Genomic DNA, 20387 nt, shown 5'->3' with positions numbered 1-20387 from the left:
GCGCAGAGTTGGCGATCGCTTCGCCCAACAGCTCCGCTCAGTTCGCATTAACCAACCTGATCTCCCGGTGGCTCAGCACTTCAACTACCCCTCCCATTCCAAATCCGACCTTTCTGGCCTAGGCCTCCTCCATGACCAGAGTGAGGCCCGCCACAAATTGGAGGAGCAGCACCTCATATTTTGCTTGGGTATTTTACACCCCAGCGGTATGAACATTGCTTCCCCAATTTCAGATAGTCCTTGCTTTCTCCCTCCTTCCCCTCCCCTTCCCAGCTCTCCCACAGCCTACTGTCTCCGCCTCTTCCTTTCTTCTTCCCACACCCCCCCCCCCACCCCATCAGTCTGAAGAAGGGTCTTGACCCGAAACATCACCTATTCCTTCGCTCCATAGATGCTGCCTCACCCGCTGAGTTTCTCCAGCATTTTTGTCTACCTTCGATTTTTCCAGCATCTGCAGTTCTTTCTTAAACATACAGAAGGTTAAAGGATTTTACAGTTTTGCAGAGGATTTTGTTATGTAAGAGAAACCCGAGTTGCCTTTAATCTTTCACTAAAATGGGTGGTCAGAGACATTTATTGGGTAATCACCACTGGGTCCTTTGTATCAAAAAACAAGTTTGGTGCTACAATTTTCCCAGGTAATTGCAGTGGCTTATGAAACAGGCTTCTTGTGTTCTCACCATATAGTATACATTTTTTTAAATGATATTTCAGGTAACTTTGTGCCTTCCCTCATGGTGGGAGCCATTGTGGGGGGATGTTCTTTATGTTTAAATCTCTTATTAATGTTATGTCTGTATTCTTTCTTTATGTGCTGCATTGGCAAGAAGCATTTCACTACACCTAGGTGTATGTGACCAATAAATAACCTTTGAACCTTTTCATTGAATCAAATTACAATTGGTGCTTCTACTGTGATGAATTGAAAGAATTAAAGGTGCCAAACCAATTACAGCCCATATCCGAAAGATCGACACACAATGCTGGAGTATCTCAGCAGCAGGTCAGGCATCATGGAGCGGATCTGGATACAATTGATAGGTGACTTTTCGGGTTTCGACCCTTTTTCGGATTGATTATGAGGGGAGTGGGAGGACTGGATGCAAGAAAAGACCAGGAAAAATTAGGGCCAGCAACAGATGACCACAGGCAGGGTGGTTCCCTGATAGGTCTTTTCTTGCTTCCAGTCACCCCCCTCCCCACCTTAAAATTAGTCAGAAGAATGGTCCCAACTCAAAACGTTACCTTTCCATTTTCTACAGAACTGCTGCCTGCTCCGGCATTTTGTGTCTATCTTTGGTATAAACCATCATTCCAGTTCCGTTTTATTACAGTCCATGTTCGAGTATTTATTTGATGCTATATGGCAGAATTCAAATCAGCTGATTGCACTAATTTTCTACCAACTTGCCGGTATTTATTCAGACTGTTTAATAATGTTTACTTTCGTCAGAATTTTTCTTCAGTATCCAGGCATCACATTTCCATTCTTTTATATTTCTGTTCCTGTTGAACAGCATTTGATTCTACCTAAAATTGTCCTGAGTAGAATTCCTATTCAAAGATAATTAATTGAAAAAAAAAACTCGAGTTTAATTTAAAAAGTTTGGATTTCTTAATCTGTGCTGAGGTATGTGAAAAGCGACCCGGGCAAAAGTCATCTCATTCAAGTGCTCATCTGCAATTCTGAGGGCTTGATTTGGGGTCATAGTATTGTGTTTTAATGATATTACAATTAACTGAAATAACTTGATCCTAACATCAAAACTGATCCTGTGGATAATATGGAGCAGCATTCTAATTGCATTGTGGATTTATGCATTTACAAATTCTTCCCTTTGCTCAAATCTGCATCTCTCTTTTGTTTCTCCTGTCACTGAGTTCATTGATGCCGTTCCCTCCTTTTTTGTGTATCAATAACGGTAAGTCATTTCTGTCCGCTGTCGCCCATCCATTGTAAGAGACATTCTGTCATAAAGGGCCCCTTGACTGGATGAGAAAGTGCTAGTTTGTTAGGATTTAACCCTAGCAAGCTCATAATCTGGCATAAAACAAACTAGTGAAGAACCAGTGAAGAACCGTCTCAGTTTGAGAGAGTGCAAAAGTGCAAGTCCTGAATTTTTAATTTTATACAGTGCATTCGATAATTCCACTATGATACTGTATATTTTATCCTGTTTCGCAATCTAATTGTCCAAAATAATTTTTAAACTTGGTGTCTTTTCTCTATTGGACTCTGTAATTAAAGTACCAGCACCTATATCTGTATCTCGTTAATATCCGAAAGGCACTTTCAATTAATGCTTTACTTTTGATTTGCTGTATCCAAATACCAAAAGGCAAACTATTCATGAGGAAGACAGTTGACTGGAAGCTCTTGAGAACTGTAGACCATCCGGAGCTGCAAGATTACAAAGCACCGAATGGCATCTTTCCATCCTTTTACATTATTTCCTTCAGCTTTATGAATTATCTGCAGTTAAATACATTGTGAGATTACATTAGTCACATTTCTTGATCTGCCCGGAGATTGACTCATACATGTGAAAAATTTCTATTGCTGTGCTCGAATCCCAAGTTCTACAATATAGACCTTGATAGAGTCCTTATTGGGATCCTTCTTCAAAAGGAGCACATACTTTATGGGACTTATCATCGACTTAAAAGATCACAACATGCAGCTAACGATATATTTCATTAATTAAAAATCCATTAATCCAGCACATTCCATCCATTGGTAATTCTGAATGATATATTTTCTGGGCTCTTACATGTTATTGCTAATAATACCCAATGCAATTTCTATCCACAATTTAACAAAAATCATTTGCGCAGTGGGATAATACATTTTCCAGTGATCCTGGTATATTTAAAGTCAGTGTGGGAAACAAATGCAGATGTGGTTTAAGGCAGCACAGAACATACAGGGGCATGTTGCAGTGGCCAGGGAAAACAGGGCCCCAGTGTGTTAAAGGAGACACAGGAACCAGGACCCAGCAGTATTAAAGGGATTCCTGCAATCAGCGCCCATTAAACTAAATGCCAAATCATTGGGATTTCCCAACTCGGAAAGCAGATTGCCAGAGTTTTATACTGCAGGCTAATTTAGAAAACAACGAGATCATACGCTTTAGATAACTTGTTTTATTCAAGTGAAACATTTTCCAAGCATTTATCATTAACCAGATCCTTAGAAAAATGATCCTGCCTTCAGTGACATGCTATGTAGGAACGCAGAATTGGTTCCTGCCCCATCAATGAGTTGGCAGATCCAGCTGCTTCTGGTTAGAGTTTCACACAGTGAACTCTGGTTTTTGAAAACTTTTTTAGACTTTTGGAGATATAGTGTGGAGCACCAAGTCCACGCCAACCAGCGATTGTCCCGTACTATCCTACATATTAGTGACAATTTACAGAAGCCAATTAAATCTGTACGTCTTTGAAGTGTGGGAGGAAGCCGAAGCACCCGAAGAAACTACACGCGGTCACAGGGAGAACGTATAAAACTCCGTACAGACAGCACCCATGGTCAGGATTGAACCCAGGTCTCTGACGCAGTAAGGCAGCAACTCAACCACTGTGCCATCTGTGGTCGATGGGACAACTCACAGGGTTCAGTGACACGTTTACCCCTTCGGGTTTAAGAGCAGCATGAATGGATAAACAGCTAAATAGACTTTAGCAAGGCCTCTGACAATGTACTGCATGGTAGGTTGCTCAGTAAAGTTAGGTCACATGGAATGCACGTTGACCTAGCCAGCTGAATACAAAATTGGCTTGAAGGAGGAGTCAGTGGGTGGTGATAGAGGGTTGTTTTTCAGACTGGACACCTGTAACAACTGACGTGGCAACAGGGATTGGTAGAGGGTCATTTGTTATTTGTCATTTACAGGAACAACATGGATGTGAATGTAGGTGGCATGGTTAGTAAGTTTGCCGATTATACTATCATCAACAGCATTGTGGACCGTGAAGATGGTTATCTACGATTAGAAAATGACCATGATCAAGTGGGCTAATGGATGGGGAATGGCAAATGGAGTTTAATGCAAGATCCAATTCACTGCACAATGCCAATACCAGGACAAATATTTTAAGTATGACAATAGTTTCAGCACTTCCTTGCAATATTTCTTACTAACTCCTCCACTCTGACCCCAAAAGACCACTTTTGTGTTAGTCTTTTCTCAGACGCTCACTTTGCCTTTTAATTTTATTTTCTCTGACTCTTTTGTCATCAGCCTGAAACTGGGTGGATGCTACCACTTGGTACTTACCAGAGTCATTTTCAATGTCATGCGTTGCCCAGCCCATTGATTTTTGCACAGCCAACTTCCAGCGACGAAACCGTTTGTCACTTTCTGTGGATTCAAAAAGTATATTCAATAAATAGTTGATAAGAAAGTCTTTCACTGTTTAGTGGAATTCAAGTAGTTATGCGGGTTAGCCTCATGGCATCTGTGCATGTGTACCACATATCAATGTGTCCAACATTCCCATGCCTAGGTTCCAAGACTGAAGTGTTCTGACTCAAAACGTTGCTAATCCCTTCCCTCCACAGATTACCTTCCTGATCAGTTGCATTACTCCAGCACTTGGTGCTTTAGTCAAGGTTTCAATTGTCAACAGCGTCATCAGGATTCCCTGCATTGTCAAACATGCTGGTGCCCTCTCCAGAAGCGACTTCAGTGTCCTGGTATGGATATAGTTCATAAAATAAATATTGATAGGTTAAGTCAGTGGGCAATCTCCTTGTGAATGGTGCATGGTGAGAAGAAATCTGAAATGGTCCTTTTGGTACAGAAGAATGATAAAACAAGTTATTAATTTTATGGCGAAAGACTGTAGAAAACTGCCGCGCGTAAGGTCCTTGGGGTCACAAGAGGTACAGAAAGCTAGCATATAGGTGCAGAAAATAACCAGGAAGAGTAACACGATGCTGGCTTCTAATTCAAGGGAAGGAGACTGTCAAAGTAACAAGTCCTGCTGCATCTTCACAATGTGCCTACAGTATATATATTCCAAATTCACATTGAAAGCAAGTAAATGAATCTTGTCAATGTTATCATGATTAAAATTCCCAGCAGCTTGTCCAGATATCTACATGGTCTTGTTCCCTTCTGATTCAATTTCCTGCAGTCACACATCCATTGATGAAATGACAATGTATTCTCTCATCGTCTTCCTGCCCTCAGTGCTGTGCCTTCAACTGTCTTAACTTCACACTATGGAAATTCCTCTATAATCCGGCATTCCTACATCTCTCACCGAACAACTTCTTGCACGCCAATCGATTTCGGATTGTAACACCTCACTGAGATACCTGTGGGCATTTTACTTTTTAAAATGTGTTACTCATAACAACATGGGGAAACTAAACGAGGGACTTTATTGTTTGTTAAAACTATCCTGTTTTATACTACTTCTGCTACATCACCCACTGGTTCACAAATGAATGGGCATTGCAGCAAGCACTCGCTGTGGATTAGAGAAACAAATTGAGGTCTAATGAATAAAATTGAAGGACAACAAAGCAAGATTTTAAGTCTTATTTTCCATTGCTCTCATTGTGACATCAATATTGATGATATCCATTCGTGTTACAGAAGAGGCAAGGACAATCTCCGAGCAGGTTCAAGGTGCATAATGGCATTTTTTCAAAGTGTGGCTTATTGCAATAATCACTTTCTGTGACGATGTTCAAGTCAAACACATTCTTACCTTCAATGTCGATCTGTGGGTCAAATGTCTCCCAGGATGTCGTTGATTGGCTGTCACCGGACAGGTTCCAGACGCCAATACCCTCTGCAGCACCGGCAGCCATGGCCGCTCCGAGCGCTGTCGTTTCTGCCATCGCCGGCTTTGCTGAAAGAAAGCAAAATGCACAACTCACTCATCTCCGATCTCGGAAGCCAAGTGTTCTGAAGAAGGGCAACACTTGCCTAAATTACATTGTGAATTTTAACATCTCCGACAAGAAATATCTCCTCATCACTGATGGGGGGGGGGGGGGGGGGGGGGGGGTGTTAGGAGGGATAGATCAGCCATGATTGAATGGTGGAGTAGACTTGATGGGTCAAATGGCCTAATTCTATTCCTATCACATGACCTACTTATGACCTTATGATCTCAATCCTAAAAGGACTATGCCATATTCCAACTGTGATCCTCAGTTCTAACACCACCCAAGTGATATCTAATTGAAGCAAGACATCTTTATTGAAGCACTAAAAACATGAGATACTCCAGTTACTCCTTGAGTAACTCAACAGGTCAGGCAGCATCTCGGGAGAACACTGATATGACGTTTCGGGTCAGGTCCCCTCTTCAGACTCATTTATTATTACTATTGTAGTAGCCATTTAGCTTACCTCAGTATATTACTAGTTACGCAGGAGGAGCCATCTTGGGGAACGGCTGTTAACCAGCAGCCGTCCGTTTAACTCACTTTTTTTTGGAGTTTTAGTAAGTCCTGTCCTTTGTCTGTTGGAGAATGGACTTTTTAATGTGGGGGGAAGGAGGTAATTATACTTCTAGGTCCCTACCTGGTCGGTGAGGCAGCTTTTTCTCCGGGCTGCCCCGTCGACCCGTCCTCGTGGCCTACCAGCGGGCGTGGAGCGTCGTTTCCTGGCGGGGACCGCCCAGCACCTCGGCTTCGGTGGCGGCACAGCGCTGGATCGAAGCGCTGGAGCTCCGGTGAGCTGTGACCGCCGAGATCAACACCTCTGGGCTGCGGATCTGCGGAGCGGGCGGCGCCGACTCTAACATCGGGAGCTCCAAACCGGCGCGGCCTTGTCGGCTTCGGAAGCCGCGGTCCCCAGCTAGGAAGCGGCCGTTCCAGGTGGCCCAGCCGCTGAGAGGACTCTCCCGACGCCGGGGCAACACCACCCGGTGAGAACGGCCAGGAACACCGGGCCTCCGTAGAGGCAATAGCGGTGGCCTCAATAGGCCTGACCTTGGGTGCTGGGGATGGGGACTGGACATTGTGCCTTCCCCCACAGTGGTAACCATTGTGGGGGGATGATTTTTTTGTGTGTAAGTAAACATGTTAGTCTGTGTCCAACATGGCTGTCGGAAGGGAGAGTGGACGCTGGCGCCCTTTAGCTGCCGCTGCTCTCTCTTCTCAATGTGTTTTTGATTTTTTGTCTTTGGATTGAATTCTGTTTTTAATTTGTGTTTTGGTGATGTCTTTATTATTTATTTTATTCCGATTATATGTTTTATTATTCTTGTTAATCTCTGTAAGGTGTCCTTGAGATTTTTGAAAGGCGCCCAAAAATAACATTTAAAAAAAAAAAGTTACCTTTAATTTTCTCTGCACATGTAATTATGTGGGTGGGATTTATACATAGTATGGGGCGTGTTTTTGGCTGGAGGATTCTGGCACAGATTCCAAGATGGTTAGTTCAGTTTGATGAAGGCCATGGAAGAGACACAGTTTTGACCATGCCCATGACCAGGAGCTAAGAGCATAATTGATATATCTGTGGTCAGACGATGTGCTTTTACGAGAAGGAGTTTTATGAATTATCTTACTGCTTTGTACTACAATAAAGAAACTATTAATTAAGAGGCTGTTTCTGGAATATTCATCTTTCGACTGCTTGGAATGTTTTGTGGCTTGTGGAATGCGTAACAATACTTATCTAACCATGGCCAGCAAATTAGTGACTATCGGGGACTAAAACCTTGAGACGTCGTAAAGACTGTTACTACAATTATTATATTATTACCTTTTATTGAAGCACTACTGTGTTCTCATAAGCAAGGCTGACATACCATCTGCTGGATGTACTTGCATGTTAGCTTTCAGTGGTTTGAGTCCTTTCTTTAGTAAATGTGGTTTCCCCCTCACTGTCATAGGTGGATCCCATATCTCCTCTGTCACTCGTAGTTCTGACCTTGCTATCACTCATCCCTCCCCAGACAGAACAAGACAGAGTTCCCCTGGCCCTCACCTTTCCTCCACTAGCCTCCGCACCCAACACCCCATCCTCCAACATTTCCGTCTCCTCCAACGTGATTCCACTACCAGTAACATCTTCCCATCACCAACCCTTACTTCCGTAGAGACTGTTCCCTCCATAACTCCTTGGTTCACTCATCCCTTCCCACCCAAATTACCCCTTCCCACCCAAACTACCCCTTCCCCTGGTAATTTCCCCTGCAAGTATAGGAGGTGTAACACTTGTCCCAATACCTCTTCCCTTGCCTTCATCCAAGGACCCCAGCAGTCCTTTCAGGTGGGGTTCATGTGCACCTCATCTAACCCTGTGTATACAGGATATACATCTTGTATTCTCGCTGTGGTCTCCTGTACGTCAGCGAATCCAAGTATAGACTGGGTGATGGTTTTGCCAAACACTTCCACTTGATCCACCGAGGCCTACTGGATCTCCTGGTTGCTAACCATTTTAACTCTACTTCCCTTTCCTATACTGTCCTTTCCATGCTGGGCTTCCTCTACTTAGTGTGGGTTAGGGCAAAAGCAGCACTGTTTAGGACAATCTCAAGTTTATGGAAAAAAAGCAAAAAGTAGCAACAAATCTGTTGCAACAGGTTAAGATAATGACAAACTTTAAAGATCCTGAAGGGACTTAGAAATTATGGACCTTTCTATATATAGAAATAATGGACTTTTCTAAATATGTAGAAATAATGGCCCTTCTGATTATGTTGAAAAGTATTACTGAAAATGTGGAACACAGGCCTACACATGATGAAGATAATGTATCAAAACCAATCCAATTACTTCTCTTGCTTGATGTATACAGGACTCAGAACAACAGAAGAAACCTTTGAGGTTCAGGCACAAATAAAATAAATCCATTACTACCACTGATAATCTGAGCAAAGGAACAGCACTAATTCCAGTAGTTTATATGTTCAATGGGTATATTTTGGCAACATTCAATCCAAAAGGGGAAGCTGTCTATGTAATAGGTGACACACAACACCATACTCGCTGGATTGTGTGCAAACCAAAATAAAGGATACAACATTGTGGGTGCTGACCTAACATGGGCAAAATCTCAGTGTGAGTAACAGCAACCATGCAGAATTTAATTTGTAGCCACAAATGCTCCAAGATATCTATTGCTAAAATGACCGCTGAAATAATCAACAACTGACACCCATCCCATTAGTTTGGAGGTGCTTCTAGAAGACCGATTCTCTTTCGTAACTGATTGTTTTCGTTTTTAAATTAATATCATTTGTAAAAAATGAAATAGTGCTGTTGCCTACACAGGACGTTTACTATTTCTCAGTAATTTCCACTAACTTTCAAGCACAAACTGCGAGAACTATGGCAGAAATCCTAATCCACTCTATTCACTCACAGTCTTCCAGCAATCTTTAGATTTTACTTATGAATAAAAATCAAATGCTCAAAATATGAAATGGAAACAGAAAATGGTAGAAACACAACAAGTCAGGCAGCATCTCTGCAACAAAAAACAGTTAACAATTTAGGCAAAGGGTTTCAGGCCTATAATGCTAACTCTGTTTCTCTTGCCACCAATTCAGTTCAGTGTTTATTGTCATTTAACCAATTAAGGTACAGTTATACTTGAGTTACCATACAGCCATACTAAGTGAAAAGCAAAAATACACACAGCCACATAACATAAAATTTAACATAAACATCCACCACAGTGGAATCAACATTCCTCACTGTGATGGAAGACATTAAAGTTCAGTCATCTTTGTTCACCCGTGGTGGTCGGGGCCTTTGAACCCTCTGCAGTTTGCCGTAGTCGACGGTCCGATGTCCAAGCCCTCGCGTCGGGATGATGGAAACACTGGAGTCGGGACCGATCGGAACACTCTGCGCATGGAGCTCCCGAGTCGGCCTTGTCTTATCAGAGCCACGGCTTCACGGTGTTAAAGTCCACAGGCCCTGCGGTCGGAGCGATTTCGCTGGCGATGCTCGGCAAAGGAACACCCACCCCGCGATGGTAAGTCCGCGCCACGCCTGTGACTTGAAGCTCCGGGCGGTGCCCGGAATCATAGAGTTCTACAGCAAGGAAACAAGCTCTTCAGCCCAACTTGCCCATGCCCCATCTACACTAGTCCCATCTGACTAGAACAAACAGCATTGTTCAATAGTCAAGACTCTTGGAAACATAGTTGGGAGCAAAACAAGTCTCTTTTTTCTGGCAGGCATTAAGAGGCATAGAGGAATTTTAGATCCTTACCAACTGATATACCGAGAATATCTGCTTGAAGTTGCATCATTATCTTATTTTTGGTCATTCCTCCATCCACTCTGAGAGTAGTCTGAACGATGCCAGAGTCTTTATTCATGGCCTCAAGAAGCTAAAAGACACAACCAATTATGGAAATGTAAGAACAAAACATATACTCCCCTCCCCCCCTTCCTCCACCCTCATCATTTTACCAGTTCCACTGTTCTCCACATTGATTCTCTCTTGAGATCGCATCTTCCCTGGCCAACAATGGGGTTACCAGGCACCGCCCTGCCAGAGGTCATTTCTGGTGGTCAGAGGTCATTGATTGGTCCTGTTTTTTTTTCATCTCCAGCTCTTCAACCCCCTACTTTCAGCCTGAAGAAGGGTCCTGACCTGAAACGTCATCCGTCCTATTTCTCCAGAGATGCTGCCTGATACGCTGAGTTACGCCAGCACTTTGCGTCTACCTTTTACTTTTATTTACCCTATTTCAATTTGAGGAAGGACATCCTTGTGATTGAGGCAGTGCAGCATAGGTTCACGGGATTGATCCCTGGGATGGCAGGACTGACATATGAGGAAAGATTGAAAAGACTAGGCTTGTATTCACTGGAATTTAGAATGCCTTGTAGAAACATATAAAATTATAAAAGGACTGGACAGGCTAGATGCAGGAAAAATGTTCCCAATGTTGGGCGAATCCAGAACCAGGGGCCACGGTCTTAGAATAAAGGGGAGGCCATTTAGGACTGAGGTGAGAAAAAACTTTTTCACCCAGAGAGTTGTGAATTTGTGGAATTCCCTGCCACAGAGGGCAGTGGAGGCCAAATCACTGGGTGGATTTAAGAGAGAGTTAGATAGAGCTCTAGGGGCTGGTGGAATCAAGGGATATGGGGAGAAGGCAGGCATGGGTTATTGATTTGGGATGATCATCCATGATCACAATGAATGACGGTGCTGTCTCGAAGGACCGAATGGCCTCTTCCTGCACCTATTTTCTATGTTTCTATGCTGTATTACACAAAATGTCAGCACACTTCATTTATATTACCTGTAAAATGTGATGCCTTATTTATTCTCCACTAAAATAAAACACATCTGCCTTGAGAATTAAACTCTCACCCTACACTTTCAGTGGGGATGCTAACTCAATGGTCCAATGGTTTTTAATTATCATCTGTAACAAAGATGGCTGGACGAGAAGAGGAACGTCAGTTTACGGGAACTGCTTCAGTACATCAAGCATGCGGGTCGACCGGACTTTGGAAATGTCACCAAAACATGGGAGTGTCTGCATGTGTAATATATGCAAAAATAATTTCACTGTGCAGTTGCATATGTGACAAATAAAACAGCAATGAACCATTGAGTGAAATTATTTTAATGCATCCAGATACTTGGAGCACAGTTCAAAATTAGGACATAAACTTGAAGTGTTGACTTAATGAGTCTTTCGCTAAGCATGTGTGTATTTTTCTTATTTAAGGTTCTGACATGGTTTCATGCTACAAGTCTCACTGGAAGTTAAAAAAAAACCTCAGTGACTTATCGGCCTGTCCCACTTAGGCGATTTTATCAGCCGACTGCCGGCGACAGTCAAGTTGCCGGCTTTCGCCTGAAAAACCAGGAACTGGAACGGCGACTGTCAGAGTGGGACACACACATACAAACACATCGCAAATGTGGGGGCCAGGGCAAGCGGGGGAACGCTGTCTAAAAAATTCCCACAGTGCAAAGCCAAGGTGATAGACACACACCGCGATGAACAGGAATGTTGGCGTTGTAATTAAGACAGCTAAAGCACAGTGTACGGTAAGTCCTTTAAAAGAGGGGGGAGAAGGAGTAGAGACAACTTTTAAGAAGACAGAGATACACGGCTGTGAAGTTCGGCGGACATTTAACATTATCGGTCGGTTCCTTGATTCTGAAAACTACTGTTTACGTTTTTTTCCTACTCAATGAGCCAATGAAATTCACTGGTCAGCACTGGCTCCAACCTACAAGAACCTTTGACCTCCTGGCAACCCATTAGGACTTCCTGGCGACCCACCTAGGGCTCGAGAATTCTCGCTAATCTCCATGGCGACTTAATTCTAGTTACCGCTAATTTTTCAACATGTTGAAAAATTCTCGGCGACCATAATGAGGCCGTGACTAGTTCCCAGAATGTGGGAACTCCTCACAACCATGAAAGCCACTCCCCGGCAACCATCCGCGAACATGTGGCGACTGCAAAGTCTCCTGCAGTCGCTCAAAACGTAGCCTAAGTGGGACAGGCCCATAAAGATTCACATGGACATGCAGTGCTCAAATTGTACATTTGTCCTCTGGGAATAAATTATTTACAGAAGACAAGGAAAAGTTATGATCTTGCATATGCTTTGCAAATTAAATTAATTTGCTTTGAGTTTCTGTCTTATCATGTACTTTGCCACCTAAAGCTTAAAAAAACTCACTTAAAGATGCAAGCATGGAATTTAGATGCAAACATTGCATTTTGGCCAAGGTTTTCTTGCTATTTCAGCTAATAATCAGCAGCAGCAAATAGTTCACAATGATGTGCAGGTTTATAGGTTAACTGGCCTCTGAAAATTGTCCCTAGTGTGTATGGAGTGGGTGTGACAATGGGATAACATAGACCTAGTGTGTAGGAAGGAACTGCAGATGCTGGTTTACACCAAAGATAGATACAAAATACTGGAGTAACTCAGCGGGACAGGCAGCATCTCTGGAGAGAAGGAATGGGAGACATTTTGGGTCGAGATGCTTCTTCAGTGAATGGGTGATTAATGGTTGCATGGACCTGGTGGGCTGTTTCCATGTTTTTCCCTCCCTCCCTATTAAATCCACGTGTATTGGGACCTATCAGGCGTCTTTGCCATTTTCCTTTTTGCGCTGATCTTCAATCTCACCACACACAGTTCACAGGAAGATTTAAAGAACCAGACTCACACCTTAGGATACAAAGTGCAGAGGTAACTCAGCGAGTTAAGCAGTATCTATGAAGAGCATGGATAGGTGATGTTGCAGGTCGGGTCAGGTCTATATTTTGACTGATCCTCACCTTGTCACACTAACTCTATCAAAAGGGATCAAGGAATTCTTGACGTTTCTGGATTCCTTGCCTGCTGGTTCAATTCTGCAAATATATTTGCAAATACAATTCTTTGCAAATACAAAGTTTCTTATAATTAGCTACATTTTCAGTTGTCTACAAATAAGTCACAGATATTTTCCTTGCATTTATAAAATAATAGCAGGATTGCACAGAGTCAACACGGATTTATGAATGAAAAATCACATTCACATTTGAAAGGAATTGTTTTGTTGAGGTTTTGCACACTAAATAGACACGGGTAAAAGGATGGGGTCTATTGGTCTTCCATAAAGTGCTACGGGAGAGATTAGTGATTGAACTCTGGAAAATTACTGGAGTAACAAGATTTACAATGCTGCAGGATTTCCAATGCTCTGTTTAGGTTCTGCCGTAACAATTCACAAAGAGACATTGAACATGCACCGAAGATTACCTCATAGAACAAAGCTCGAGCTTACCTCGCGAGTTTGAAAGGCGACAGATTCTAATGCAGCAAATACAATATGATTTCGGCTTGTAAACTGGGTTATGCCACATATTATTCTGAGGAACAAAGGGGAAAAAATTTGAAGCAAGATGCACATCATTTATATTCTGTAATTGTTTTTATCTTCAATGATTATTCATTTTGTACCATTCAACAATTTCGTAACATAACATTGTAACATTATTCTACTTTACTGTATTGTAACAATAATTATTAGACTCAAGGAACTGCAAGCGCTGCTTTACAAAAAAATACGCAAAGTGCTGGAATTGCTCAGTGGGTCAGGCAGCATTTCTCGAGAGCATGGATAGGCACAATGTTTCGGATTAGGACCCTTCTTCAGAACTATTATAGTGGGGGAGAAAGCTGGAAGCGAGATGTGGGGGGGACAAAGCCTGGCAAGTGATAGGTGGATACAGGAGGGGGTTTTGAGAGGACGATGGTTGGAAAAAGGCCAGAGATGAAAGGACCAAAGGCTGTAGGTCACACTGGCCCATGTTCCCACACTCCCTCTACACACTAGGGCCTGGTTCCCACACCCCCTCTGCACACTGGGGCCTGGTTCCTGCACCGTCTCTGACACACTGGGGCCCAGGTCCTGAGCTCCCTGTGACACACTTTCACCTGGTTCCTGAGCTCCCTTGAACACATCATTGCTCTGGTTCCCTCATTCCCTCTAACACACCAGTGCCTCAGTTAAACTCAACTCAGTTCATTTCCACACACTCCCTTGAAATTCACTGGGTTCTCACTCTGGTCCTCCCTTTAAACTTACCCAGTTCACTGGAGAATGCCACATTCCTGAATAACATTTAAAAATTGAGAATTAATGATGTGTTGGGCTTTCGTTAGGAATGGCATCCCATAGGTCTGAAAATCAGCCAAAGTCTCAGCAGTGAAGAACTCAATGTGCTGGATTATCAGAGTCTTGCCGTATTTAAGGGAAGAATAGTTTTTTATTTTATGAGTGAAAATACATCAGTATTACTTATTTTATGCAGTAGACTTAAACAATACGAGGCCACATAAGCCCAGAGCAGATTGCTGGAAATGTAAAGATTTGAGAGCTTTAAATGTTAAACGTTAATTGACATGGACTTGGAATTACTCAACATTTAGGACAAGGTCACACAATCTCTACTTAACCACAGCTACAAGGTCTTCATCATGTGATTCCACTTGGTGAAGGCACACTGTCCGAGGAGCATGGGTGTGGATTGGTTAAGACAGTGAGGCTTTCACTTTCTGCAGAATGGAGGAAGTGGATGAAGGGAGAGTGCTGAGCATCCGGCTGGGGACATGGAGGGTGCTGTTAAACCAATTGAGAACATGGAGGGCCGCTTCATTCCTGGAAGATAACTGGGGAGCAGGAAGGAGGTTGGTGAGAAGCCATGGAGAAATCTGGGGTTAGGTCGAGACGCAGAGAGACCTTAGTGGACAGAGGATCACACTGTGTATTGGGAGCATGGTGGGATAATTGCGACAAGAGATTTCGACAGGGTGGATGTGACACTCAATATGGATATAAATGGGAACCTTCCTCTTGGGAGATTAATGCCTCACGGTGTCTCTCCCAATGTGGGGAGGGGCTTTGTAACCAATGTCAGAGTATGCCTTCAGTTAAAACCTGTTCGAATGTTCAAATACCCCCACGCTTGAGATCCTGATGTGCGGTGTAGACATTATGCAAGTAACAACTGTCGTACTTCATGTATCAATTAATGTCACTCCACACAGTGAAGTTAAAGTGAATCATTTGTACAAAACCACCAGATCAAATTGATACCGAGCATATCTTTACCAAATGATTTTCCAAACAAAATATCATTTGTCAATTGGTCGAACCCGAATAAATCACATAAAGAAGATTCCATAAAAGATAGTTAAAGTACGATTCAGCTTTAGGGGGCAAAAAATGCACGAGTGCAACAAAACATTCGTTTTCGGAATGAGTGAAGTTGGTTAAAAATTTTTACACTGATCAGTTCAGCGAGTCACAAAATTACTTCAATTTTCTATTATGATGAAAGATATTCTCACAGGGAGTGCAGCATCAATTTGCCTCTCCGCGGCATTAATTACTTCATTTAATTATATTTGATAAGAAATCTTGCCAGGTTTGAGGTGTGATGAATGAAATACTAATTGAAAGAATTAGCTTTAAGTCTTACGTTCTACCGCTGCACCACAGAGAGCATACTAACGTATGGCATCTCTGTGTGGTATTTCAGCTGCACGGAGGCAGAGAGGAGAGCTCTTCAGCGCGTCGTCAACAGAGCGCAGCGGATCATCGGGACAGAGCTACCAGCCTTGGAGGGCATCTACCACACGCGGTGCCTCAGGAAGGCCCTCAGCATCCATAAGGACTCATCACACCCCTGCCACGGTCTGTTTCAACTACTTCCCTCCGACAGACGTTACAAGGCCTTCTGCGCCCGAACCTCTAGACTCAGGAACAGTTTTATCCCAAGAGCTATAGCGGCTCTGAACCGGCCCTAATGAATGCCCCCCCACCCACTCCCTTTGGACAGTCTCCCTCAGATGGTCACGTCAATCAATTCAGCTTGCTTATTTATGTATTGTATTTATTTACCTTTCTTGTACATCAGTGGAGCTGCACACTAAATCTCGTTGCACTGACGTGCAATGACAATAAAATATATATTATTATTATTATTATTATTATTACAGAAATAATTCAAGTAATTATGTACAAAACTAAAGATGTGCTTGATGGAAATCTAAAATTTAGAAATAGTTTGTGGCTTAGATAGCCTGTAGCACCTTTCACTTTAGACAATGTAGAGCCAATAAACATACTTTGCAGATGAAATAATGACTGCTTTGTACACCGACCAATTGTGGACATTGCTTATGGGTTGGTCACATTGGGAGGATAAAATGTAAATTTAGTGACTGCATTGAGCAACATGTCCACTCATTCCCTGGCTTACAATCACCGGCCGCTTCAATTCTTCATCATCATCATCACACGCCGTTTGCCCTGCCGGTCCCTGCTATGTCTTTCAGTGAACTGCAATATATCCTTGAAGAACGGCAACCTTGTTTTTCAACTTAGCACGTTATAGCCATACTGGCTCACTGTCTCAACAAGGAATTCAACATTCTGACAATCTTTTCTGTAGGTTCCCGGCAATCACTTCCTCTGGGAATGATAACAAATAATTCTGCATTAACACCTTCTCCAGATTTTGATTCCCTTTTACACCTTGTACCAACAACCCTGTCAGCTTTTTGTGTCTTTCTTCGGTTTAAACCAGCATCTGCAGTTCCTTCCCACACACTTTGTTATTTAGTCTCTCTTGCCTTTCATGTTTTCATACATATCTTTAATGGGTTCTCCTTCGTCTTTTCCCTATAAATTAAAACTGAATATCAACCTTTTCCAGTTCTGTTGCAATGTCATCAACCATATGAAGCAAACTTTGTTACATCTGCACAGATACTGTCCGGCCTGCATAGAATGCACAACGTAAAATTACACAGGACTGCTCGATCAGCAAATAATCCATATATTGTTTATCAGACAAATAAAGCCGCTGAGTTGCTTAGTATACAATGGCACCATTGGGTCTATTGGTATTGATCATAGGAACTGCTAGAGATTTCTAAAGACCAAACCATTGCAAGTGCAACAATGGCAAATCTATTCAGGTACACCGCAAACTAGTAACGTTTTTGTTTGACACAGGCATGAAAATAAAGCTCCTACCCTCTTGCTGTTGTATCCCAATATGGCGCATATAACCCTGAGAAGGCTGGCACAAAATAGCAGCCATGAGAGGAACCCACTGATGCAGCAAGTTTTTCTGAAAAACAAACAAAAACGATTCATTAGGACACAAAATTAAAACGTGCATTTCTCAAAAAAAGCACTTTCAGCATTGATGTCCAATGATAGGCGATATCAAATAGTAGTAGTTCTCACTTCCTCAGCATTTTAATGTGTTATTATTTGTCCGCTTGCACTCTCCATAAACTTGTCATGATCAAAAATCTGAGATAGCTCGGGATCAAGGGTGGCACTTTAGGCACAGGGCACGAATACTTTATTCAAATCTCAGAAACATGAGCACAAAGTGAAGGCCAATTTTTTTTGTTCAAATGGCACGTGAATCTGCGACCATGTCACAGAGCATTGAAAAACCCATGACTCTTTCACAGAAGAGAACAGATCCAACCATTATTATAGAATCATAGTCATACAGCATGTAAACAGGCCTTTCAGCCCAACTTGCCCATGCCGACCAAGGCGCCCCATCCACCCGCCCGCGTTAAGCCCAAATCCCTCTAAACCTTTCCTATCCATGTACCTGTCCAAATGGTATTTAAATAGTGTTGTAATATGGTTGCTATAATGTTTAACCCTGGCCTTTCAAATGTAGGTTAGCAGGGCCACTTGGTCACAAATTGATTGTGACCAATTTCTACACTGGAACAAGTGCATGCCAATGCTGCGAAATGGTTTTGAAATTTCTCAGATTATGGCCATACTTGTCCAAGTTCTTCCATTTGAGCGAAACATTCATACATTTTACTGTTCCTTTATACAATTTCTCTGCAGGATAAAACCTGCTGCACTGTGATTTTCAGCTTACTGGCAAGTGAGGCACCATTTTAATTTTTATGGAGCTAACCTTGCAAGTTACGAGCTCTGCAAGAAAGATGAGGAATGCAGGCGGATGATGTTAAGTAGGTGTGAAAACATCAGTCTTTGTATAAAGCAAAGAGGAGACACCGATCTTCAAAATAATCAATTTTTCCAACCTGTTTACGTGCATGTGGGAACCCTTCACTAAGCTAGCGTTTGTCACCAAATGCAGACTAAGCCAATGATGTAACTCGCAAGCCATCTTGACAAACTGGCATCCATTTTAGCACAAAATACCATGTAAATTTTCCCAAGCTTATTTAATGTAACCCACGGATTCTGCAAACACATTTCAGGGACGATAAATGAGAAATTATTAGTTTAATTAAATAAATAAGAATGGATCTTCAAAGGACTCAGCGGAAGTCGAAATAGTTCAACTTACTGATGAGTACCTGGAAAGAAATTATGATCAACCATTATACAACTCTTGAATACATTTACTTAAAGATCATCGTCATGGACTAAAACAGTGTTTATTTTGCAATGCTGGACTTTTCATATTTCTCATAAATAGCCCTTGTGTGAATTCTTCACTCTATCATTTCCAAATCTGGAATTTCAATGAAATATTACCACAAGCTTATTCTAGGATGAACACAAAACTGAGAGGCTTAAAAAGTCAAATTGAATTCCCTTTTCTTATTAATATTTTGTACTCATAAATATACAAAAAGATACTTGCCCACTTCATCCGCTGAACTGATTATGCGAAGGTTATCTCGCAACCAGCGCACTATAGCACCACCAATAGCAACTGATCCCTAAAAAAACAAGAAAAAGATCAGGTGTCAAAGGCGAACAGCGTATTCATGGTTGTAATGTCATTCTTTGAATGTAAATGACTCGTCTGATAAATATATGAATATAATTTAATTAATTTTATTGCACATTATTGCACACACCAAGGGCGGCACAGTGGCGCAACGGTAGAGTTGCTGCCTTACAACGCCTGCAGCGTTGGAGACCGGGGTTCAATCCCGAGTGCAGGTGCTGTCTGTACGGAGTTTGTACGTTCTCCCCGTGACCGGGTAGGTTTTCTCCGAGATCTTCGACTTCCTCCCAAACTCCAAAGATGTACAGGTTTGTAATTGGCTTGATACAAGTGTAAATTGTCCCTAATGTGTGTAGGGTAGTGTTAATGTGCGGAGATCGCTGGTCGGTGCAGACTTGGTGGGCTAAGCTAAACTAAACAAAACGTTAACATTTTGAAATCTCAGCACAGCAACTATTATTCTGATACTCAACTTCCGCTTATGCCAAGCTGAGAAATAAAATAGTCGCATGGAAAACTGTCTGGTGAAGCTAGTGCTCAAATTTCAGCTATTGATTTGCACAAAGCTAACATTAATACTGATTATCCTTTAAATACTGATGCTATCAAATAAACACTATAATCCTCCCATGTCAATTGGCAGCCAAATATGAAAAAACAAAATGCTTTTCTCTGTGTAGTCACAAATTGCATTATTTCTTTAACCCAAGGCCCATGTGGCCCAGCAGGAGATTGTGTAGGGATACAATGATATAAATTCAACTCCCACCATGGTACGTTGGCAATTTAAATTCAGGTAATTAAAAAGTATTTCCAAATTAATAAAATACACCAATGTCGACTATTGATGACTGACACTTGCATGGTCATAAAACTCCATCTCATTCACTTATATCCTTCAGTGATGGCAATCTGCCACCCTTACCTAGTCTGGCCTATATGTTGCTGGCCTATTATGTAAGTCGGGGAGTGCCTGTATCTTCTTTGCAATGCATACTGAAATTCAAGAACTAGATTCCAAAAACTTAGGATCAATAGAAATACAACTTGCCTCCAGTGCATAGATTGTCGGCTGGTTTTTGCCCAATTTATAGGCTATTGTTGTCAGAAGGCCATGCTGAGACATCACAGGCTGCAAAGAACAAGTTTGTTAAAATAGCATT

The 20387-nt window shown here is 42.2% G+C and overlaps 1 protein-coding gene across 1 annotated transcript in view; it reads right to left on the bottom strand.

Annotated features, from left to right (window-relative positions):
• Positions 1-558: 558 nt before the first annotated feature.
• The window catches only part of gk (glycerol kinase), a 55097-nt gene continuing 35268 nt past the window's right edge, over positions 559-20387 (bottom strand). Inside the window, exons 12-20 of the mRNA XM_033033182.1 lie at positions 20276-20356; positions 19135-19213; positions 17511-17607; positions 13749-13833; positions 10200-10320; positions 5722-5865; positions 4278-4361; positions 878-2473; positions 559-718 (exon numbers count right to left, since the gene is read on the bottom strand). Of these exons, the coding sequence (XP_032889073.1) occupies positions 2463-2473; positions 4278-4361; positions 5722-5865; positions 10200-10320; positions 13749-13833; positions 17511-17607; positions 19135-19213; positions 20276-20356 (702 nt within the window). The 3' untranslated portion in view covers positions 559-718; positions 878-2462. The remainder of the gene's footprint in view (positions 719-877; positions 2474-4277; positions 4362-5721; positions 5866-10199; positions 10321-13748; positions 13834-17510; positions 17608-19134; positions 19214-20275; positions 20357-20387) is intronic.

This window comes from Amblyraja radiata, chromosome 14 (genome assembly GCF_010909765.2).
Source record: "Amblyraja radiata isolate CabotCenter1 chromosome 14, sAmbRad1.1.pri, whole genome shotgun sequence".
Classification (NCBI taxonomy): Eukaryota; Metazoa; Chordata; class Chondrichthyes; order Rajiformes; family Rajidae; genus Amblyraja; species Amblyraja radiata.
This window is presented reverse-complemented; position numbering and strand designations above follow the sequence as displayed.